General features: G+C 41.5%; 2 protein-coding genes across 4 annotated transcripts; both read right to left on the reverse strand.

Annotated features, from left to right (window-relative positions):
* Nucleotides 1-56: 56 nt before the first annotated feature.
* Nucleotides 57-11,405, reverse strand: rereb (arginine-glutamic acid dipeptide (RE) repeats b). Of its 3 annotated transcripts, none has more exons than XM_008285419.1 (17): nt 11,289-11,405; nt 10,364-10,412; nt 9,161-9,285; nt 8,168-8,267; nt 7,963-8,061; nt 6,640-6,720; nt 6,373-6,526; nt 6,174-6,260; nt 5,867-6,060; nt 5,538-5,696; nt 5,161-5,271; nt 3,878-5,004; nt 2,994-3,198; nt 2,206-2,908; nt 1,971-2,111; nt 1,701-1,875; nt 57-1,088 (listed from the first exon to the last, which is right to left on the reverse strand). In XM_008285419.1, exons 1-17 carry the CDS (start codon nt 11,312-11,314, stop codon nt 1,055-1,057), a joined length of 3,570 nt encoding a protein of 1,189 aa, XP_008283641.1. In that variant the 5' UTR covers nt 11,315-11,405; the 3' UTR covers nt 57-1,054. The 3 variants fall into 3 exon arrangements, with proteins under 3 accessions (XP_008283641.1, XP_008283649.1, XP_008283635.1); XM_008285427.1 differs by having other exon boundaries at nt 5,161-5,268; nt 5,538-5,699; XM_008285413.1 differs by having other exon boundaries at nt 5,538-5,699.
* Nucleotides 11,406-13,758: 2,353 nt separating this feature from the next.
* Nucleotides 13,759-22,515, reverse strand: eno1b (enolase 1b, (alpha)). The gene is made up of 12 exons (XM_008285439.1): nt 22,413-22,515; nt 20,716-20,810; nt 20,448-20,543; nt 19,739-19,797; nt 19,554-19,623; nt 18,505-18,638; nt 18,177-18,399; nt 17,596-17,793; nt 15,339-15,540; nt 14,884-14,992; nt 14,743-14,801; nt 13,759-14,139 (listed from the first exon to the last, which is right to left on the reverse strand). Exons 2-12 carry the CDS (start codon nt 20,798-20,800, stop codon nt 14,073-14,075), a joined length of 1,302 nt encoding a protein of 433 aa, XP_008283661.1. The 5' UTR covers nt 20,801-20,810; nt 22,413-22,515; the 3' UTR covers nt 13,759-14,072.
* Between the last annotated feature and the right edge of the window lie 1,450 nt (nt 22,516-23,965).

Genomic DNA, 23,965 nt, shown 5'->3' on the forward strand with positions numbered 1-23,965 from the left:
TTCTGTTGTTCTCTTCAGGAAGCTGAGGAACGTCATGAAGTGCAAAGAGAATAAGGTATCATTGCAGAAATATTTATTGAAATAAATATGCCATGGATACACTTTCATATTATGTCACATAAATACTGAATTTAGGCAGTTCTTTTTAAAATTCCATTAAAACGCTCAGCATGTAGGTTCTATCAAATCAGGTTGTTCTCATCAAAACCATGTAAATACACTTTTCTGGATTTGCTTACAGACAAATCATGGTCCAATTCATAATTAGCGCACCTCATAATACTATATACTGTGTTTAGCTTATGATTTACTGCTGTCGTGCTGAATCGAGGGTCAAGTGTTCACATCTACCGATATATCAATAGTACTCGTTCATATAGAATATTGTGTGAACATGTAGTATGTACAGTCTCAAAAATGAGTGAATAAAAGCTTCGGTTATATTGTGAAAAGATATCTTGATTTATAAAACTTTAGGATTTAAACAAATATTTTAGCAGATTTAAGAGTAACTTCAACCTCTACTAAGCTTTCGAAGTCTAAACACCACAATGCAACTTGCTACTCTAGTTTGGTGAAAACTGAAGACTGAGTCATGCTAGGTCGTTACAATCATCCACACACGGGTTTAAATGTCATTCTGTACAAGGGAATCCTTAAGAAATCATTATAGGGGTATTTAAAGTCAACACCAAAGTCAGTCTGTTTTCATATCCTTTATAAGAGCTTAACTTTAGCAAATTTTCTACGACTGCGTATGAAACAGTTGGTTAGAGAAAACCTGTCACTTTAAATCTCACGTCAACGGGTGAGACCGTTCACTATTTTAACAATAAAACTAGTAGAAATTCTGAAGCGATATGAAAATCTCAGACAGACTTTGACAGTCCTAGTAAGTGCTGAACAAGGAATGCACATAAAGATCCACAAATATTTTTTCTAAAATATATTAAAACAAACAAAAAAAAAAAAGGACACAAAATATTCTCTTACAGTTTCAAAAGTACACAGTATTGAGTATACGTAGGGTTTCAGGGCATGCACCACCTGCAACTCAAGATGGCTTGTCACCTTCTTTCTTCAGACGGCTTTAAAAAAAAAAAACACAAAGAAAGACAAGTAAAGACTCTGTGCATACATTCTGCGTGTGTCTAACTGAGCAACAGCGCAGCAGCCATTTTGGCTCCTTTGTTGTGCAAGAGTGCAATTACCGAAAACCACTGAGACAATACCGAGAGGGAGTGCTCCAGAAAGTTTCACAGCCACAAAAAACTATCTCACACTTTTATCGCTGACAGAGACACTATCTAGTTATTTTCAGTGGAGCGCAAGTAAGAGCAAGTTTTATTAAGTGTTTTTATTCACCCCCTTTTTATGAGCAACTAAATAACAGGGCAGATGAAGGCGTGTCAACAGATGAAAGGTGTGTTTATAAGTCAGCACTGCCAACTATTCATTAATTTACGCTTGCTGATTTCCTACAACGGTTGAAACTATGACTCCACTTGGAAGGGAGCCTCAATAAGGAGAGTCAATACGAGGGAGATTAGGCTGAACCAGGTCTCTGTAACATGACGTTTGTTTTAGAATATAACCTAATTTTTTAAACTCCATATTATTTTGCATCAACAACAATGAAACAGCAGTTACTGTCAAAGCCTTGCTAACATCAAATTCCTCAACACATGTAAAAGCCTCACCTGTAATAATCTTCCTGACTTGGTAGAGGGCCTCCATGTAGGTGATGCCCATGTAGCCACTGCTGCTCCATCGCCATCCTCTGCAGCTCTGCAGATTGAGCATGCATGGCCTGGAGCTGATGAGCAGCAGACATCTGAGGAATCGGGCCCTGCAGCTCTCGGGGATATGCAGCTCCTACAGAAAGCAAAAAAGTACAAGTTAAAGAACCTAAACTCAAAAAAGGACTTGAGTTGGGGTCAGTGAGGATGTTACGAGTTGGGATTACAAACCAAACAGCGGGTGGCGCAGCATCTCATGATCATGAGGAAGTTCGCTGAGTAAAGGATTGGGGATTGGGCCACCAGGGAAAGGGAAGCGGGCCAAGCGTGGTCCTGTTGCCAGCGGGTCTACCAGAGGATGAGGGCTGGAGCCTGTATGAAGAAGAAAACATACAGTAAATGGGTACTAAATAAATAGGCAGTGTTGAGACATCCAGGAGGAGTACAGCTCGGGAATTCAGTTCACCTTGACCGAGGGGGTCCTGTTGGTGCAGGTGGAGGTGGGAGTGAATGTGAGAGTGCTGATGATGATGCGGCGTCACATTGAGCATCTGCAGCCTGGCGGCAGGATCAGTGGCCACAGAGGCCATCCTCTCTGCATGAAGCCGCTCTGCAGTGAGCCGCTCAGCGTAACTCAGCTCCGGGCGCAGCTGAGGGTTTGCCAGCGCCATCCTCTCCCGCTCCAGATGGTTCAGCCCAGGATGGAAGGGTGCAAAGTGGTGGGGAGGCCCAGGTATGTGTGGGAGACCCAGCGCCCCGTGTCTGGCAAAGTGCTCCATGGGGTTGGCCGAGGGGTGCAGGGTTTCCAGGTCCGGTGGTTTGACCTCGAAGCCGGGCTTCATCCTCTCGCGGAGCTCCCTCTCCCGGAGGTTTCTCAGCTCGCGCTCTCTGAGGCTGGGCTCGGCGCTGTACAGGCCCGGCATGTGGTAGGCCAGCAGAGGCTCACCGGGGCTCAGGGACACATAGAAAGGATGGTTGCGGTTGGTGGGAGACATGACGTGGGGTCGGGCGTATTCACTCAGGGTGCGCAGGGCAGGCGTGTCGGGGCCGATGTAAGGGGGCACAGCGGCTACAGTGGTGGGCGGCTGCTCAAAGGAGGGCCGCCCGTGGCCTTGAGCTGTCATCTGCACCTCACTCATACGACTGTCATGGGAGGAGCTGGAGGCTCTCTGTAAGCAAGGAGAGAGCGTGTGAGATGGCGGACACATTTTCTGTGTGACACAAGATGTTTAATAAAAGGAACATTGCACTCACAGCATTTCTGTCTGCCTCCCTTTCTCGCTCTCTCTCTCTGTCTTTTTCCCTTTCGCGTTCTTGCCGAGCGCTGAGCTCAGCCTCTCTCCTGGACTTCTCCACAGCCTCCTCCCTCTTCTTGGCCAGCTTGGAGGACGACAGTGGAGTAAAGAAAAGGTCTGTCCGAGCACAGGAGTTGTAGCCACGATCCAAATGCTTGATGAATCTGAAAGAAATAGCAGATGTGCATTTATGAGCATAAGCCTTCAAATGAGTTCACACAAAGTCACATCATTATGCCTTCAGAGGTTGAGGAGCTTTAATCTCATTCACATTACTGTTGAATCTGATTCCTATTTTTGCAGTTTTAGCAAAATTCAGTCAGTTATAAATGCATTTCTGCAGGAATCAACAAAGTAACAACCACATCAGCAATCAGGCAGATTTGAAACAAGTTTGAGGTTTAACCGGAGAGTCTAAAACAAAAGCAAATGTTAAAATTATCTCTATGAAAAGTAATGGGCGCTTTAGCTCCAATACTTGATGTAAATATTATCTGCATTCCACCTGAGTGACACCTCTTATGGTCATTCTGGATCAGTTCTCCTCCAGATAAGTGGTTTAGATATTAGCGGTTCTCAGCCATTTTTGATGTGTGGACAGAGAACATGGCTTGCAAAGAACGGTTTTGTGGATGAATAGTGGGTCAGGGAGGCGTGTCTGGGTCTACTTCCTGTCTGATATGGGATTTCCACATTCTTATCTCACATTGAAAAACCCGGAATCTATGAATATGCAAACACAGATGGATTTTTAACACTTGCATTCCAAATAAGGTACTAAAATCATCCATTTCAGCTGTGAAACGTTATAGTGGCACATTATCAGCCCGACTGTAAACGTACCGTGCAGACTGGCTGGCATGGCTTGCCACGTTGATGATGGTGGGCTCCGGTGAGGGGCTCCGAGGAGGAGACGGCGGACTCTCAGCCTCCTCCATCTCATCCAGCGGCTCTTCTTTGATCTGAACTTGTGGCCCTCCTGCGGCGCCGCTCGACGACGGTCTCAGAGGAAGAGGAGGGAAAGACGGCTGCAGACTCGGGACGGGGCCGATAGCAGAGGATGACGTTACGGAGTTGAGAGGGTGGGAGGCTGCAGCAGGCGGGTGAGAAGAAGTCACGCTCTTCCCAGGGTGGGTCTGCACCTGAGAGATCACTGGGAGTTGGGTTGGAAGTGACTGCACTGGCAACGGATGTGGCATCAGTTGAAGAGGAGGAGGGGGGGCACCTGGAGGATGCTGGTTGGGCAGAGCATTGAGGGGCTTTAGAGCAGGAGGAGGGGGGAGATTAGAGGGCATCTGGGGGAACGGTGTGGCAGACTGGTGTGGCAGCTGTTTGTGTGACGGTGGAATAGGGGTGGTGGGAGGAGGCTTGATTTGGGGGCCAGAGAGGGGAGGTTGGGGGAGCTGTGCCTCCCTGAAGAAGGGTGGAGGACGCTGAGGGGTCTGAGATGGCGGCAGAGGCTGCGCAGAGCTGAGAGCAGGCGGGACCTGAAATGCTGGAGAAAGAGGACGGTCCTGACCCAGAGCCGATGGCAGCGGTGATGGACCAGGGAGAAAGTGAGAGGCGGGTCGGCCGTTAGAGCCCACCGTGGCAGCTGACTGACCAGCGGCTGGCTGAGGGGGGTCTGGAGAGGGAGGAGGGGGGCTCTGAGCTGGATCAGCGGAGGGCATGCTCTGCGGTGGCTGAGGAGCGACGGGAGGGCCCTGAGAGGAAAGGGCCTGTGGGACTGGGGTGTCAGCCAGCACGGCAGCAGGGGCGACGGGTTCCGATGGGACGCCGTTGGGTTGGGCGGACGAGTCGGAGTCGCTCTCGTTGCCCTGCTGAGGGCTGGGAATGCTGGGAGAGGAGCTGCGGTTGTCCTGATCAATGTCTTTGGTGTCACTGCTGCCATCATCCTGAGCACTCCGGCTTTCTGACGAGCTTTCCTCCTCGACCTCGGCCTCTCCCTCTGACCGGGAGCCCTGTGGGTCCTGGAGGAACAAACAAACCAGTGGACATCACACTTATTGAATTATAAAAAGGTGTTTCTCTACACTGAAACACTAACTGCAGCGAGGTAATCACAGATGTGCTAAATTCAACAAAACTTCAAGCATCAAACCAAACTTGTGCTGCTGCCCTCTCACCTGTGTCTTTGGCCTTTTAGGTGTGACTTTTTCAGGCTCGTCAGGCTCCTGAGCAGGACTCTCCCGTACACGTTTTGTTGTCTTTGGTGACGTTATTTCCTCTTTTATCTTCTGCAGAAACAGCCGTGGTGTTAATTGTTGACACCAAACAATGATGATGACTGACACAGAAACCTCAAATAAGAATGACCTATTTATCCTGCACACATGGCTGAGTCCAACCCACGTAACTGCATACAAATCATAACATCTGGTGGTTAGAGCATTGGTGAGATTGTCACCGGGCTGTAGGATTCCGTTCAGTTACAGTTTCTGCATACTAGGACAAGATGAGAAGTCCCACATGTATATGAATGAAATGTATATATAATGTGTACCTTGTTTGTTTTCTTAGTGGAGTCATTCTTATTATCTGTGGAAGACGATCTCAAAGAATTAGAGATCCCTCCACTGGGGGAGGGCTGGTTACTGGACTGCTGATCCTCGCTGGTCGGGGAGCCTGTGAGCCTCCTGTGGCCACTTCTTAAAGATGACAACTGCTAAAAATAATAATAATAATAATCTTGTTAAAACCCAAGACAGGAAAGCAATGTTTCCCCTCATAAAACTGACACAACATTATGAGAGAATTATTATCAATAATAATAATAACAATAATAACAACTGGATAATAATAATGTGTCAGATCTGTCAGTCTCAGGCCTACCGGTGCTCTGCTTCGCCGCGTCCTCATGCCATGCTTGCTGTTCACCTCCTCTTCCGCTTTAACAGGTTTAAACATGAACGGAGCGTTAGCAGACTTCTGAGCTGGCGGCAGACAACCGTGTTTGTTCTCATACGTGCGACAAGTCGTACACAACAGCGGGTTGTCTCTACCACCCTGGTGCCAATCCTTAGAACCTGTTCAAAGACAAAATGGCTGTTGAAAGGTCTCAGGTTCAAATCTGCAGCTGGTCGGTGCCGCATGAAGCACTGCTCAATGTGATAAACAGCAAATTAGGCCAAAAACTCACTGGTTGCACCACAGTGGCTGCAGCTCTTGGTTTCCTGTTCACTGTCTTCACTGTCGAGATCATCCTCGCTGGCAGAACTCGCATCCACTGCAAAAGAAAACATCAGCTCACACATAGTCCAGATCATGTGATCACACGACTGTTAATCATTTCAACAGACACGGCAATACTTTTCTGAAGGGCATTAATAAGTACCCACCTGAATAGTTTCTGGATGGGGTGTTCACAGGGGCCGCCACAGATCGAGTTTTCGCTTTGCGAGACGATGGCTGCCGGCGTTGTTGTCGATAAGCTCTCGTCCCTGCAGCCTCTGGAGTTTTCTTCCAGTGGTAGTAGAAAGTTATCAGCTCTCCCTGAAGAGAAGAACACAGACTTTAGTATAACTGAAAGTTCACATCAAGAATATCACAACAACAAACCGGTGCATGCATTACAAACTGTTTTGTAAGCAAAAAAATTTACTAACAGTCTTTTTGCTGGGCAGAAAGTCTTTCCGTATGCGGAAGAAATTCTTTCCGTACTGTCTCAGGCCTTTGATGAAGCGTTTCTGGGGGAAAAGAGAGAGGCAGGAGAAATTAAATGATATTTGGTTGTGAAACAAAATCATCTAGAACACTTAAAAGTTATTATACGCAATACAGTTTAACAAACAAGCAGCTGACAATGTTATTACAAATGGAAGCAGGGAACCAATTTGCTGTCAAAACTATCGTGGATGTTAGAAGACAACGCTGCTGCAGGTGTGAATCAAATTAAACGCCACCTAAAGAACAATTTAAGAAGGCAAGTTAACTTTTTTTTTAATGCATCTGTACTATATGCACTTTTAAATATGTTCAATACATTTTAAAAGGGGTTTTATCCAATTGCTGGAAACTTCTGCAGTGACACATCATGGTAAAGATGCAAATCGCACCTTGCTCAGTCCACAAACTGTATGTAAAACATGGACGCAGCTACTATGACGCCACCCACTGGTTTGTAGACTATTGCTTTGAATCCTTAAGTTTGGAATTTGACTGTCACGACAAGCGAGATCTGACTCCAGGACACTATGCACACCCAGCGACATGTCAATCACACACCCGGCTTTACCGTCTATTTAAATCTAAATGAGACCATAATTAACTAAATGAACACCGTGTTATATTGAAGGAGTCTTGAAACTAGTGATTGAGATTGTAAACTCATTAGGAAAGTGTTTTCTGAGGGAACAAATCCAGTCAGAAGTAAGATAATTTCCTCACTGACTTCGATACAATCGGACTTCTTTTTGCAACCAGAGGAGTCGCCCCCTGCTGACCATTACAAAGAAACAGACTGAAGTCTCCTCTGCATTGGCTTCACTAGATCGGGCTACTGAGAGTTAGCTAAAGGGGCTAATCAATCCTATGCTACATTTATTCTGGTGACTTTATTAGCAAACTGTGAGTGCTAGTAACGCCATAATCATAGAAGCATTCACACGCTAATTTGAGAACACAATTTTGTAACTGTGCTGGTTTTAACGTCACCATTTAATTATCTTGTTTATTATTATTTCTACGTAGCTATTGTTCACTGTTTTACATTCATATAGAGTAAACCCATGTAGGGGGTACATTTACATTTATATTAGATTTGATTTAGATTTTAGCAACCGAGTCAACAAAGCAAACAATTAAAAGGATATTCCTTCTCAGGAACATGAAGTCAACGTGCCTTAATCAGCAGCAACCAGAGTACAGGAGTGAGAACTGACTCCACAACACACTGTCAAGGACGAGTGTAACCACAAACGATGTCTCACCACATCATCTTCCGACCAGCATTTCTCAATAAGTTTCGGGAGAGGCTTCTTAACCAGACGCTGGAGAGCTTTTGCTGCATCATAATGACTTGCATGGAGCTAAAATTAAGAAGAAAAAAAAGATTGATTTTTGTACATTTGCAATACAGTGTTGCTCCTGGAATGTACAGGACGATGAGGAGATAATTCACGTTGTGCTACGCACCATGTTGAGAGCGTTGAGTGTGGTGTCATCACGGGAGGCTGCTAAACATCCATCCTCTGTGGATCCACCGTCACACATCCCCGCAAACGCTGCCATGCTCCTTGAAAAATCAAACATATGTTGTTAGATTAAACCAATACTGAAGGAGCCACTTTAGACTTTTAATGTTTCATGTGATTCTAAATTGCTTCTTAACACAAACTCTGGCTCCTGCAGCAGAAAACTAATGGCGCTAACCGAGCTTTTCCTAATCCCCCCGTCCTCTTTAAAACATTTCTTGCTTGCATGACATTTAAGAAATCAAGTAAACAGGGAAAGCAGACAATAACCAGCCTGCTTAAGAGCAAACTAACGTGACACTTGTCTGACTGGAGCAACTTACTCTGCATTTTTTTTTATACTGACACAAGTGCTGACGAAGGAAAATGTGTTCGAAATCCTAAATGAATACAGAAAGCCCTGAGAAACAGCAAGATGCACTAAATCCAGCGTGAATGGAAGCAGCCTTCAATCACGTTAGTTAGTCATTTACATGCAGTTTGGTGCAAGAAATTCAAACGAAAATACATGAACTGAGAAATGAAATATGTTTAAACTGATTTAAATGCATTGCAACCAGCTAAAAATGAGCCTTACCACACAGACGTTGGACTTTTCCCAACTACTGTGTAATAAAAGCTAGCTATGGTACTGGTTATGTGTGTGTTCTACTCTTGTTAATGAGTACGTATAGAAATAACATATTTCTTTACAGTTACAGCATTGAAACAGTTATGTTAGATCATGTTTGCATTTATTTAGTTGAATGCATTAAACAGCATTCTGTTGTTCAGCAAGGACACTGAGGTTTATATCATCAGAATATGTTTGTCAAAACTATTTTATTGTTTTTTTTTTTGCTGACTTGCACGGCCCTACGCTTCACATACAGTAATATACTGACAGAATTTACCTCTACCGGTAGCTTTAGGCTAACACAGTGCAGACACTGACCTCGCAGCTCTGAGGTACATGAGAAGGTCGCAGTCATTGACCCCAGGCGTCCACATGAGCTCCTCGCTCTCCGTCTGACTCTGTAAACCAGGTGCAGGCCGTGGCTGCAGCTCCGGTAGCTTGGCCTGCAGTAAAACAGAAGGACAGATGAAGAAAATAGCAACCGTGTGCCCCATATTGATTTACAACATTGTCTCCTTCACAAAACACTGGACATTTTCATTTTAGGAATAGCTGATATAAACACAATCAGTAGAATGATTATTGAAGTAATCGATGGATAAAGGATTTCATTAACATCAAACCGATTTTGCAGGTTGTGTCACAAAATAAGATGTTAAAGAAGATCAGAAACATGACACAAACACACAAAGTGCACTGAAAATGATAGATCTGGGCAGATTGTGGAGCTTCTTAAAAGTCAATAATTAAACCCCTAAACCTCCTACATGTTTAGATTTTTCCCATGAAAGTAACCCATCCTTGCCTGAAAACGGTTTAGATGTATCACTACTGCCTCTATTAACGTCCACCCTGCTCACTGAAGCTCAAGCACACCAGCTCACCATTTACTGTGCTCATAAAGTAAAACATTACTGCACTTGAGTACTTTCAACTTACATGTTTGAACTTCTGAATGATACACAGAGGCCCACACTGCAAGTCGACAAGACTGTTTTTAAGTTTGCACATATGACAAACTAGAAGTGAAGAGTTCATTTGCAAAAACAGATAACTCCATTTGTGTAGATTTGTTGTTTGCTTGAGATAAGATCAATCAAACTGAGGTTGAGTGGAAACGACATGACGAAAACAGAGATACCTTAAGTTAAGTCTCAGGCAGACGATGGAAAAGTTCTGAAGGTTTGTGAAGATGGAGTTATCTGTTTTTGCAAATGAACTCTTCAAGTGTAAATCTGTGTTTCTGAGCGGGTTGCTGGCCCACTCCAGCATGATGCCAGCCTACAAAGAGCATGCTATGGGCATGTTAACAAGATCAAAACACCGATTTTCACCAGCGGGGGGCCTTGAGTGTGTCTTCTGTGGCAATTCTTTTGAACCATATCTCTTCATCTCAAGATTTGTTTTGGGAAATGAAGCCCTGATTGCAACATGTTTTCCAACCACACATCCTGCATTTCTTTACTATAGTGGCACCACATATTTTAAAGTTTAAAACGTTTTCGTTGCATCAAACTGTACCTGATGACTTGGTCCCACTCTTATCTCGCCCTGTGTGCTGTTCAGGCTCCTAGGATTAAAAAGTGTTTGTTAATATTGCATGACATTTTAGTGACTAGAACCATTTTGCTGAGTAAGCAGAGCAAAGCAAATCCAGCTGTGCAGTTAAAGTCAGCCTGACGTGCATTAACTGTTGCTAATTAACGCACCCACACACACACCTATGATCGATCTGTGTAGAAGTTGTCAGCTTCCCTCCCACTGCCTGCACACTGATTTCCACAACAACATCCCGCCCCTCCACCGACTGAGAGCCAATCTCAGCTGTGACCCGCGTCGTTTCCTTATATTACATGAATGAAACCCGACGCTCCAGCTACCGCAAAACACTGTCAATCAATCACACGCGAGCTGCTAATTTTCACAGTCACCATTACGAGAACAGTGTGTGCTAACCCCGGAGATCCTAACAGGTTGACATGCTAGCTGCTCCATCTGGTTAACCCCCCGCTAAAGTGTGCGATCAATAATAAATGCGAGCGTTAGCATTGCACTACGGTGTTGACACACATTAGCAGCCGCCCGTTTGAATACACGTACGGGAATTTAACAGCCGCTTCATTAAACGTGTTTACCAGCGACACGTTAGGTTAAGCTGGTTTTTACTGACATTATTCAAATATCAGCCGCACAAATAACTGTTAAGCCACATTACGGCGAACCAGAAAGGCGCTCCGTCCGCAGGAGCTGCTAGCTGCTAACGAGACAGGAACGCTGTTATTTGGCTAGCTTGTTAGCCAGACGCGAACTTCGTGACCACTGACACTCCGACTATTTCATACAAACGGCCCTCAAAGTAGCGCCACGAAACACCAAAAGGCACCTTTCGCGCAACTAAACCGCAAACACACGACACACACGCACACGCCGAGTTAATTTAAGTTACCTCCGCGGACTGAACAGGTCGTCCATGTCGAGGGATGTTTGGCTGTGGCTTGTTGACACTACGCAGCGCAGTGGGCGATACACACACAAACTATGCGAATCCCCTATTACATGGCTATTCAAAATGGAGGCGGTGTAGTGGAGGGACTCGCTCTATTTTTTTTTTTTTTTTTTTTCTCTTCCAGTGCAATGACCTCAGCAGCCACAGCTAAGCCTTCAAAGTTGTCTGGGTGTACATAACTGAGCATGTGCCGCGGATCAGCAGCAGCAGCAGGAGACACTGGGGCTTCATCAGCTGCTGCTGCACAGGCGGCCATGAATCAAAGCACAGAGAGTCTGTAGCGCTGCTGCTGCTGCTGCTGCGGTTATTAAACATTATTATATAAGACCTGCTGGGATCCACTCATTTAGCGCCGTGATGGCGACAAACACACTTGTCTTTGCTTGTTGAGAGCCCGATTTGTTTTGAAGGAAGTATTTAATACCCAAAGGTAAATATCCCTAATGTAAAAAATAAATAAAAAAATTAAAAAGCCGTTAATTGAAATAGTAGATATAGAGCAACAATGTGATAATAATACTATTACTACTACTAATAATAATAATAAACGGTAAAATAATAAAATATGTTATTACATACTGTCAATGCATGTTTATTTTTGTATTTGTAAAAAAAAAAAAAAGTATTTATATATGTAAATAAATATATGTAATATATTTATTAAAGCTATTATAAAAAGTTTTTAGGTATACTGGTACATATTTTGCATCCCATCATATAAAACCAACAATTTGATAAGAACTATAACAATAATAATAAACAGTATATGACACAATAATAAAGTTTTATACACACACACGTTTATATATTTTCTCTTATAGAAGTCTATCTATCGATCTACATAATACACACAAACTTATATTTGATTTTTTTTTAAAAAACATTACAGTATTAATATTGCACAGATCTGTATACATGTAAATATCAATATACATCCTCAGTGTTCTTGTAAATAATACTACAGTTGTATGGTTCTCATTTAAATTTAACTTTAATTCTTCACAATATTTTTTGCTGCTGCTTTGCACTGTTAGTTATTTTTATTTTTAGTTACTTTTATTTTTTTTTAAAGTTATTTTTATATTTTTATCTTGTACCTTTCTCTATATTTATTGTTGCACCAACCCACCAGAACACATTCCTCGTATTGTGTGAACTTTACCTGGCAATTAATCTGTTTCTGATGATCTATGTTGCACTTACATACAATATCAATACTGTTATGTATTTATATTCTTCTAAATAATGTGTGTGTTCATGTGTAGTTTGATAGATGGATATTTCTATTCATCAACAAACAATCTGTGCAATACCACTGATACGTGCAATAGTGTCATTTTTAGAACTAGTACATATGTGTAGTTTGGTTTATTTTTGTGCTGCATTACTTGAATGTTTGCAACATCTTTGCTGCTACAAACGTCCCCACTGTTGGATTAATAAAGGTTTATCTCACATTTGTTGTATGATTTTTATTTCTGCATATTTAGACTTTGATAAATAAAGAAATGTTTTAAAATAACTCTGAAGAGATAATGTGTGATGACCAAACTAAAACTCATTTTCCCCAAAAGACTATCAAAGCTGACAGTCTGCAAACCCACACGTTGCTTCTTGGGTGAATCCGTTTGGAGGCCAAATGCTGTTAATCACTAAACATTTGAGTTTCTGTGCAGAAACAGGTTGTTCTGTGTTTTCCATTAACAGCGAGAGCGTCTCTTCTATCCATCAACCAGCAAAGGGCGTCGTGTGTGTTTACTCGGTGCACGTGAGCTGTTAGAGGTGTTTAATAATGCACATTCCTGAGCTAACGACCAACACTGATTAGTTTGGACAAGTGGCAGCTCACACTGATTAAAGTCAGCCTCTTATAACCACTTTAAAGCTGCTGAATTTGGATGCAAAGATGCAGAAGACTTTTAAATTATGTATAAAGTGTCTGCGTGGCTGCATATAAGCTTCTCTCTACTTTTTTTATGGGGACCAGTTTGAGTTCAGAGCTCAGCGTGGGCACGTTTGTGCAGAGTGAGGACGCTCTGGGCTGGACACGCAAAGGGCAATTTAAGGGTTCAAACTCAGCTTTAAGTTTTATTTAAGCATTGGATTTTGGCATTTAGGTCGTGTCAATGAGGCTGTGGATGATAAACAGGATTAGGGGTTTAAGAAAAATGTAAATCTAAAACATTTACAAGATAAAACAGGCTGAAATAATATAAGCTACAATGACTAATAGGGTAAATATCTCTATTAAGCTTGCTGTAATACTTCGTTTATCTTCTTCGATTGTTTGGGAGGATTTATGTCTCCGTGGGTCACTGTCGCCTGATAATCTGCCTGGATTGTCATTTAATTTCACTCCATCATGTTGAAATAAGACACTGAAACATGGTGAAATAACAACAACAATACATTTCGTCACTAACAATTTGTTTTATTAATTGTGTCTCCAAGTGCAGCTGCTGCAAATACAGTTTTAAGTGCCGTTAATAAATATTGCTCTTTATTTTCAGGTCTAGCATTTAACTCCACATTAGAAACAGAACAGAGGACTTGATTGTTCCGGTAGTTACAGTACGTTCTCTATGAACTCATCGCTGCAGTTAGCGTGTGAGTAGTTCTACATTCATCGTTATTGCTCAGATGTGTTTTCCTTCATTGCCCATTGTGTTGCTGTGCATCTGTGTGAATGAATCCAATCGTATGCGAAGTGAATCTTCCGTCTATTCACTCCAGCGGCTTCCTGAAGTTTTTCCCAGCGAATCGGGCCTTGTCTCCCAACTCCTCTTCAATTCTACAATTGAAGAGTCACAGTTAGTTTTCACACTTACGCTGCTTAAAGATATGGAAATATTTAGATTAATGTACTGACAAAAACAAAGGACACAAGACAAGTTAAGGCAGTTTATGTTGTACTGCTGACACACACAGTAGTTCTAAGTAGTTTTTCTTTGACAGGAAAGTTATTGAGGCATTAGACAAAATTATTGCACAAAAATAACAACAATAAAACAAACTTGCGAGGTTAAATACTGCATTTTCTCAAATAAAAACCCATCCACCTTCTCACATGTTGGCTCAGGCCACAGCTGATGTAAACAAATAAAAAACAAGACTGTGTGAACGCCTGGACATGTCACCATTATGTCCATTTATACCACTGTAATATAACATATTAATTTGTTCTGATCCACTTTGCTGTGTCGTCCTTTAATCCCGTCCTGCTCTTACATTTGGTTTGTCAGCAGACTTCAGAGGGTTAATGGGGCAAGAGGAACCTGATCAAAACCAGGTTTCAGACCAAAATAAGACCTGCTACCTCCTGCAGCTCAGGTAAATAAAAGACTCCATTCACGATTTGTATTTTATAACAACACCTTTACAGAAGAGGACTCACCTGAGGATCTGGTTGTATTTGGCCAAACGCTCAGAGCGACAGGGAGCCCCGGTCTTGATCTGAAAATGTGTGAAAAATGTATTTTATCCACAGTTTTTGGGCATGCATGTGTAGTTTATTATGTCTTTTGCAAATGTTTACCTGTCCAGTGCACAAGCCGACCACCAAATCTGCAATGAAGGTGTCTTCAGTTTCACCAGAGCGATGGCTAACCATCACTCCCCAGCCGCTGTCCTGGGCCATCTTACACCTGCAGGGCCATCAATGAGACTTTATTTAAAAAGAAACTACTTCCACATGATAACCATGGTATTCTACGATTATCCATCTTATTTATTTCATTTGTTTGTATTTTATTTAGTGTGGGAAGCTGCACGTTGGTGCGATTGTCACTTTGTGGTCCTTTCTTTGGTCTCTACTTCCTTAATCTCATCCACTAAGCTCTGATTGGTTGATTTTTTTCTGTCAGTAAACATCCATTAATGGGCATCATCAGTCCAGCAGTCTGAAACCAAGCTAGGTCGTACTGGGGAATATACTCCAATATTAAACCGACTTACATACGTGATTATTTTAGGTTTAAAACGTCGACTTACGCCCTCATGGACTCTGTCACTGAGCCAATCTGATTGACTTTAAGCAGCAGGCAGTTGCAGGCCTTCTCGTCCACAGCCTTGCTGATGCGATTAGGGTTCGTCACCGTCAGGTCGTCTCCAACAACCTGGATGTCTGTGGTGCCAGTGAAGTTGGTCCAGGCCTCCCAGTCGTCCTGATCAAACGGATCCTCAATGGACATCACTGTGAACAGACGGTTACACAGATTATCAACGATATTTGTGATCGAGCTGCAGCTACTTCAAAAAAAAAAACCTAAAAACACCAACATGCAGCTCCTAAATGAATCTGTGTCCTACAATTAGCTAAGGCTCCTTAATTGCTCATTCAATTAACGTAAGAGCAGAGCGACATCACTACGCTGACTAAATATAGCGACAAGTCAACAGATCCGCCAAACTGTTTCAAGGTTGAACCAAAAATCAATGACCAGAAATGTGGTTGATACTCTTCTGTCCTCAGGAAAACTTCTGCAAGTACAACCATGACCAGTAACGCCGGTACAAGTTGAACCAGGATGTTTGTTAAAGGATGATGCAGTTATTGTAACACAACTTTATCATTACAAGTACGTTTGGGTCGACCTCTGGGTTTGGTTGAAACCCATCTTGTGTTCCTTTCCCGTTGGACGTCCTTTTGGTAAGTTGCATTTCCACGTTTCACAAAGTTTGCTGGTGATTTTAATGGTCGCACATGTTGCTGAAATAACAGCACGTGCGACAGTTCCTGTTATAAACAAAGGAAAGTCCTGTGTTTATAACAGGACTCATCCTTTATTTTATTCAGATATTTGACTGAAATGGCTCCCAATCAAAGCGCATCCATGATTTTAAAAGTCACATTCAGTCATTAAAACAAGTAGGTTTGTAAATGTGTTATCTATTCATACCTAAGCTACGCTGCCCCTCATTGACCTATCTACTCATCTATCCCTACAGACCTCTCTTTCTTACGTTCTTGATTTCCAGTTTTGAAAAGAGAAAACTGTGTACAATGACATATAAACCTGTTCTTCTTTTTCTGCATTCTGTTCCTGTTACCTTCATATTCTTTTACCTCCTCTATGTTCTGTTCTTTACCCAGTGAATGCTTTTTTTTCTGTGCATTTTGTAAACCTGATCCTTATAGTTTCCAGGCTACCATCAATCTCTCTCACCACTTTAACCTCGTCTCCGTCCAGTCCACCTCTTATGTGAAGGTACCCTGAGGCCAGTCCAGTAATATCAAGTCATACCTTTTTAACAACAATCTTCTGATAATAACAATGCAAATACACTTTCTTACCGTTCTTTGAAGATTGTTATGTGAAAGGTAATTTGAACTTACGCTCCTGATGGAATTTGTAATTGTTTCTGACACCTTTACTGGCTTCTCTCAACTGGTTCCGTCTGTTTTAGAATTGATTTTAACAACCTATCTGAGGAAATAAGGCTCGCACATTCAGCATCCTCTTTGAAATCACTTCTTAGAATCCACTTTTATAGACTCGCTTTCGAGTGATGTTCTCTTTTATTTCTCTTTTAGATTTTTGCCCGTTTCTTTTCCCTTTTTTGTTGGTACTGCCTGCTGTCCTCTCTTAATCTACTTTTATCTTCAGCTTTTATCTTAATTCCCCTCTGTGATGTCGTCTGTTTAATCAGTTTTACCAGTACACCTCCAGTAGTGAGCCAGCCTGTTCTTTTTCATTTTTCTTGTGTGTGTTCGCCTGCACTTTTATTCATGTTGTTTTCCTGTGTTGCCTCGTCTCTCTGTGTGTTTCTTTATTATGTAAAAGCACTTTGTGAATTCTGTTCTTAAAAAGTGCTATACAAGTAAAGTCTATACACAGTGTTGTCGTTGTAAGTCAAAGGACAAACTTGTGTAATCTACCTTTGGGCAAGTGCTTTGATCAGGTTGGTTGTAATGAGATGACTTTCGGCTGTTTTCCTTGATCGATCTTCATTTCACATGCTTTTGAAACTCAAGCTCAAGATACCACATGCTTTCTACCGATAATATCAAACAAAATTGCAAGAAAAAAAAAAGAGACGAAGTGTGAATATTGCTGTTTGACAGTTTTCTCAGGATCAAACAGGCGTTTGATGCTGTAAACCTGTGTGTCTGGCCTTTTCAGAGGATGAACAGATTGAAGCTGTGAAAGGTCCCCATTCATGAGACCACGTTGGTGCTAAAATGACTATTCTGCTGTGCGTCCTGCTCGACTCGTGCTGAATAATGTGTGAAACAAGAAAGTGTCACCTGGATAATCCTTCACAAAGCTCTTGTAGAGATCAGCCAGTTCGTCAGGAGTGATGTAACGGCTCGGGTCGTCGGGCGACTTGAAGTCCAGGTCGTATTTTCCGTCCCTGTAGAATTCAGATGCTGCCACATCCATGCCGATCACAATCTCATCGGTGTATCCTGCTTTGGCGATGGCCTCCTTAATTAACTCCAGAGCTGCAGGATTTAATGTCAAGTATGAACAAATGTGGGACAAAAAAGGCAAGATTTCTTCAGCTGATTTGTGACTGAAATGTGATATAAAACTGCAGGAGCATCAGGTCCAAGAGTGATATATAGATGAAGACATCCTCTGTACTGATAAAGAAAAAAAACAACCTGAATAGTCCTGTATCAACTTTAGATAACAACACAAGAATCTGAGGTTTCTCCTGCAGTTACACAGTGAGCTGAATACTGTTCACATTTTCCTACATTTCAGGAGTTTACATGCAGTCTAACTTAACACAAATTCAGTAATGGACGTTAAAACCATACAAACGTCGTGCATGCTTCCACAGCTACACAGAAGACTATCAACCAGTAGCTCAAATGTTTACCTTCCTGATTCTCCAGGATGTTGGGAGCAAAGCCGCCTTCATCCCCCACATTAGTGGCATCCTGTCCGTACTTCTTCTTGATGACATTTTTGAGATTGTGGTAGACCTCGGCTCCAATGCGCATGGCTTCCTTGAAGGTGCTAGCACCGATGGGCAGGATCATGAACTCCTGCATGGCGAGCTTGTTGCCTGCATGGGAGCCGCCGTTGATCACATTAAAGGCCTGGTGGAAGTGTAGAGGGGAGAAATGAGACCTGTGACTTTACAGCAAACTGCCAGGTGAGCTGAACGAGGAAAACAAACTGTAATGTGACACGCGAAGCCTCACCGGTACAGGCAGGATGACCTCTGGGTTTCCTGCAAGGTCTGCGATATGGCGATACAGGGGGACTCCTTTCTCTGCTGCGCCAGCTTTGCACACAGCCAGAGACACACCCAGAATGGCATTTGCTCCAAATTTGGCTGTTTGGAGGAAAGAAAATGACATGATTATTCATTAGCAATGGAGCAGCAGGAAGAAGTAGATCCAAGCACATACCCCAAGTCCCACTGGAGATGCTTCACAATGCAGCATCACAATGAACTCAAACATAAAGCCAAAGCAAGTTTTCACAGTCAAACAGTACAACTGCATAGCTGCTTTAGTTGGTCACGTGATCTCAGTTCCACGAAGCAGGAGCATCGATCATTAACCCTTTCGACTGTTTAGCCCGTTATACCAGGCTGGCATTACGACTCCCGTTCCACGCTGCAGCCCGGTATAACGGCTCCGGTATATGGCGACTTTCTGTTACGTTAATTTTGATTGGCTATCAGTGGGAATCCCCGTATGTGAACAAGCGATTCAGTCATGAAATAAATTATGCAAATGAAGTAAAATGATGTCGTTTGACCCCAAAAATCACCGGAAAACTGGATTTTTGCTACCTCGTCTCCCAAATGTTTATAAGCGATCAAAGCTAACTAATTACAAGACTTTGGCTGATGTCTCAGTCTATAAGAATTGATAATTAATTGAATAAATCCCTGGTAATTATCAAGTTTACCTTTACCTTTTTTTTCCACACCTGTACGTATATGACAAGAGTAAACTTCCAGATATATTTCACCGTCCACTTGTCTACTTTTGATTGAAACCAGATGTGTAATGATCTGAAGTCCACTGAAGAATTTACGAGTGATTAATCAAAACCATATCTGATCATGAATTTCAAGCAAAGATACTTGAAGTGTATAAGGAATACACATTTACTTGGTGTTAAAAGGGATAAAGAACAAACTGAAGGCACCAGAAATCTGTCATGGTTCAGATAATTACAAACGTATATGGTTGTTACTGATAATGAAGTTACAACAGTATGGGATCCTGTCACTTACATTTGTTCTCTGTGCCATCCAAGTCAATCATGATCTGGTCAATTCTCTCTTGCTCAACCACGGATACATCCTGAGGAGACACAAAGATTTATACTAGGATGTCATCACTGAAGAAAATCTAAAGCTTAATTAGGATAAAAACTGGAAAGAGACAAAGTGAGAGAATAACAGAATTACCGTCTTACCTGGCCAACGAGTGCAGGTGCAATTGTTGAATTAATGTGGCCTACAGCCTGTGAGACTCCTGTGACGGACAGATTAGTGATTATTCATTTACAATACTCCAGGAAAATCTTTCAATGTCGACGTTAAAGCCACAGATTTAGAAACTCATGCAACTCTTCATTCGTAAATCCATATGTTGGCACAAAAAAGCATTCAAATGATTGTTTATTATTGGAATGACTTCTTTTTGTTTCTCTTATTCGACACGTCAAAGCAGTTTTATTTCACAGAAATGTCCGTCCACATGCTAAACTTCAACACTGGAGTGACAGCATGCTTTATGAACAATTCCCCATGCATTTCATGTGAGAGTGATTGCAAAAGAACATTCAATCATTGCTTCTTTTGACCGTGTAATTAATTGCTCTATGATCAAATTGTAGTTTTTAAATCAAGAAGGACAGGCAGTGGGAACTCACTAACCCTTTCACGTCTGGCAAAGAGGAAGAGTGAGAGAATGAAGAATATCGATGAGAAAGAAAGACAGAAAATATAAAAAATAAGCAGAGAAAGTATTTTGTTTGTAAGTTAAATATGCTTCAGACTGTAAGGTCAATAAGGCTGGTTTATATCGGCTGGTAAATATTTTTTTTAAAAATGCCAAAACCATACCACACGTTCAACTACGTGTTTCCTATCAATATGAAAACACAAAAATAAAGTACAAACCTTTTCCAAGGTAGCGAGACTTGTCATTGTCTCTGAGCTCCAAGGCTTCATAGATTCCGGTCGATGCACCGCTTGGTACAGCAGCTCGAAACAAGCCTGACGAATATACAGAAGAATCACTGATCTCTATATTAAAATGACTGACAATATAGCAAATTGCATGAATCAACAACAACAAAAAATCACCAAACATTTAATCTAGGTTTACTATTGAGCCTAACCTACACAAAAAATGTGCAAAATCTAAAAGTCACTCATTTAGGCTTACCTTTGTCCGTGTAAAGGTCAACCTCCACCGTGGGGTTTCCACGGGAATCAAAGATCTCTCTGGCGTGGATCTTGACAATGGACATGGTGCAGGACCTTGAGGTAAAACGCAGTTGAACTTGTTACTATGCAGTGACCGTCTGGATAAATATGGACTGTAGTCCACAGTCGGCTCTGGTTTCAAACAAAAACAACAATAAATGTGCAAACTAAAACCATCTAAATGTCTATTTTTCTGTTACTAAAGTATATCTGCTGTACCTCTTTTACTCTCTTTCCTCTTTGGAGCTTACTCACAAAAATATCCTGACCTAGCTGCAAGCTTAGGAGTGCTACCAGGCATACTACTGTCCTAATTGGATTAGGCTCCCTCATCTGATTAATCACATGACAGTTGGGATGCTGAAATTGCTGCATTTGTCAAAGCAAGGTCAAGCTTGCAGTTACACCTCGCTGTGCTGCTGCAGTTAGAGCAGGAAAACGTTTATGAATGTACGTGTTGATTAAAACAGAACTTTTTTTCACTGTGCAGTCAGCCACATAACATGACATCCACAATAATCTGTTCCCTTTGCCTGCCACGTTAATGAGCAAGCAAGCTGACCAACATGCAAACTCAGCTGCACGCCAGGAAGGAGAACCTTTAGAAAACAGGCATTCCTGTTCCAGCTCCAAACAGCAATACACACCTGATGAAATCCTCTTAACTGAACAGTGGCAGACAATACCAGCTGAGCTATCTGAAGTTTAATGTGAAAAAACCCCAACTGTGACCTGTACAATATTCTGCATGTCCATGTGTGTGTGTGTGTGTGTGTTTGTTGATCACTTGTAAAGGAAACAATTAGATTTATCGATTCACTCTTGGGATTTTCACCCATCCTGGCTAAACTCTTACTGCTAGTTACAGTTATAGTTGTTAATTTGTTCACCCATACCAACACACAGATAGACACGAGTTAAATCTACACTGACGGAGAATTTCTGTTGTGGGGATTATTGTGAAGATACTTTCAGCTGCATGTTATCACATCTTAGGCTTATAAAACTAGAACTAGTCCTGAGGTCACACTGAACCCACATATTATCAACCCTTCTATCATAATGTGCAATTAAGAACCAACAAAATGCAATGTAGGCAAAACAAACAAACAAACAAACAAACAAAAAAAACAGCATGCATTATTTAATCAAAAGCATTAGAAATAATTCCTGCAAAGTTGATGTACGTGTGCAGAAACACTTGGGTGTTTATTTAACAATTAAAGTAAAAAATACCTACATGAATGTTTTGGGTTTCTCTGTAATTCACATTTACACCTTCATACAATCTTACTGGTTACTTCCTGACCTCGGAAATAGATAATTAAGCGATTAAACCTGAAGCTATGTCAAGTTCTGGCAGTGTCAATTACTACAACTAAAGTAAATGTAATGCACAGTACAGCTGTCTCAAAGTCATGTTATCAATTCTCCATCCCTAACCGAAAAAAAAAGATATACGCAGTTGTATGTCTGACTTCTTAGTTAAACCAAACCACAAACTAACGTTGCTGACGGTGGGAGGTGGCTGCTTTAGCGACAAACACAGACTAGCAAGCTAAACGTTAGCATACAGCCACGAAAAAAGAACAAACAAATTACAAACAGTATGTCCATCAACAAAAGTTTAAAAATAGACAAAATAAATGACTCTACCTGTAAAAGTGGAGCTGAAAACCGCAGTGGAAGAATTTAAAATCTGAAAATGAACTACCGGTGTCAGCAGCAGGAAGTGAGGAGAAGAAGAAGAAGCAGAAGAAGCAGAAGAAGAAGAAGAAACTCTTCTTCTGCAGATTCCCACAGCAGCACGATGCACGCCGTGTATCTGCGTTGCTGCCCCCACAGTCTGAAATGTGAACTACACCAGATGAGCGCGAAGGCTGTACAGAGGGAGCTGTGACTCGGTCAGAGGTGGAAAAAAAAGTAATATTTACTCAAGTAAGCGAGCTAGTAAATCCATATAGCATCATATCACACAGAGGGGTTATTCCCTCAAAAAACAAACAACCAAATTAATACGTAAAAGATAAAATACAAAAATACATCATAATAAATGACAAAAATGACTAAAAGAGGGGATATAAAAAATTAAAACACGTCCTTTATCAAATAAAACTGATGAGTCAAAACCAGTGGAGACAGAACTATACTTAGTTTACTTCTAGAAATGGCTACAGCTGAGGCAAATCTAACTTTGAGCCCAGACCATTTAGAGACGTGTAGGCAGTAAGTAGAGCCTTAAATGTAATTCTAGATTCAATTGGAAATCAGCTAAGAATTGGAATAATGTGTCCTCTGTTCTTGGTGCTTGTCAGTATTCTAGCAGCAACAATTTGAGAGTTGCAACTGTCTAATGGTCCAATGAGGTAAACCAGAAATACTGTTCTTAAGTACACTTCTGAGGTACTTGTATTCAACTTGAGTATTTCCATGTTATGCAACTTTATACTCCCATTCCACTTTTTTTCTGATTTCAGACAAAAATAATGTACTTTTGACACTTATGTGATAGCTGTAATTGCTACTTGCTTTTAAAATAAAGATATAAAGCGCTATGAGATGACTTCTTGTTGTAAATATGCGCTATACAAATAAAACTGAATTGAATTGAATTGAATTGAATTGAATTGAATTGAATATTACACAATAGACTATATAACACCTCCACCTTTATTGAAATGTATGAATATTTCTACATTGATGTATTGGTACTTTAACTGAGGTAAAGAATCTTTTTTTTCCTTTTTCTATAGTTTATATGTTTCATAAAAACATGGACAACTTTCCTTACATTTCTACTCCCTTCACTTAAACACACCTCAACATGTGTGCACATCTTTTCGAGTTGAGACGGTTAGTTGGCTGACAAGCATACCCAAAAATTCAACGCTTCCAACTTCTCATAAAATTACTCTCTATTGAGACTATTTGTTTGTTTAACAAATCAAGTCTAGCATTAATTTTAGTGAGCAGACGTGGGACAAAGTCGGAGTTTGCAAGTCACAAGTACAAGTCCACAATTTATCTATAAGTCAACACCAACAAATCCCAAGTCAAGTCCAATAAAAAAAAATGTATATATATATATATATTAGGGATGGACCGATACCTCTTTTTGATTTCCGATACCGATACTGATACTTCAACTTTGAGTATCTGCCGATGCCGATACCGATACCATCTCTCCTCCTAAACTTCTTTGGAAATAC

Source organism: Stegastes partitus, unplaced genomic scaffold (genome assembly GCF_000690725.1).
Source record: "Stegastes partitus isolate 25-593 unplaced genomic scaffold, Stegastes_partitus-1.0.2 Scaffold10, whole genome shotgun sequence".
NCBI classification, from domain to species: Eukaryota; Metazoa; Chordata; class Actinopteri; family Pomacentridae; genus Stegastes; species Stegastes partitus.

Coding starts and splice junctions, on each gene's coding strand:
- rereb (XM_008285413.1), bottom strand. CDS start 11,314: ATGGACGACCTGTTCAGTCCGCGGAG. Junction 6,527..6,639: donor TTCTGCCCAGCAAAAAGACT/GTTAGTAAATTT, acceptor TCTTCTCTTCAG/GGAGAGCTGATAACTTTCTA. Junction 3,199..3,877: donor CATGCCAGCCAGTCTGCACG/GTACGTTTACAG, acceptor TATTTCTTTCAG/ATTCATCAAGCATTTGGATC.
- eno1b (XM_008285439.1), bottom strand. CDS start 20,800: ATGTCCATTGTCAAGATCCACGCCAGAGAGATCTTTGATTCCCGTGGA. Junction 19,798..20,447: donor GTCTCGCTACCTTGGAAAAG/GTTTGTACTTTA, acceptor TGTCCGTCACAG/GAGTCTCACAGGCTGTAGGC. Junction 14,140..14,742: donor AAATACAACCAGATCCTCAG/GTGAGTCCTCTT, acceptor CTTCAATTGTAG/AATTGAAGAGGAGTTGGGAG.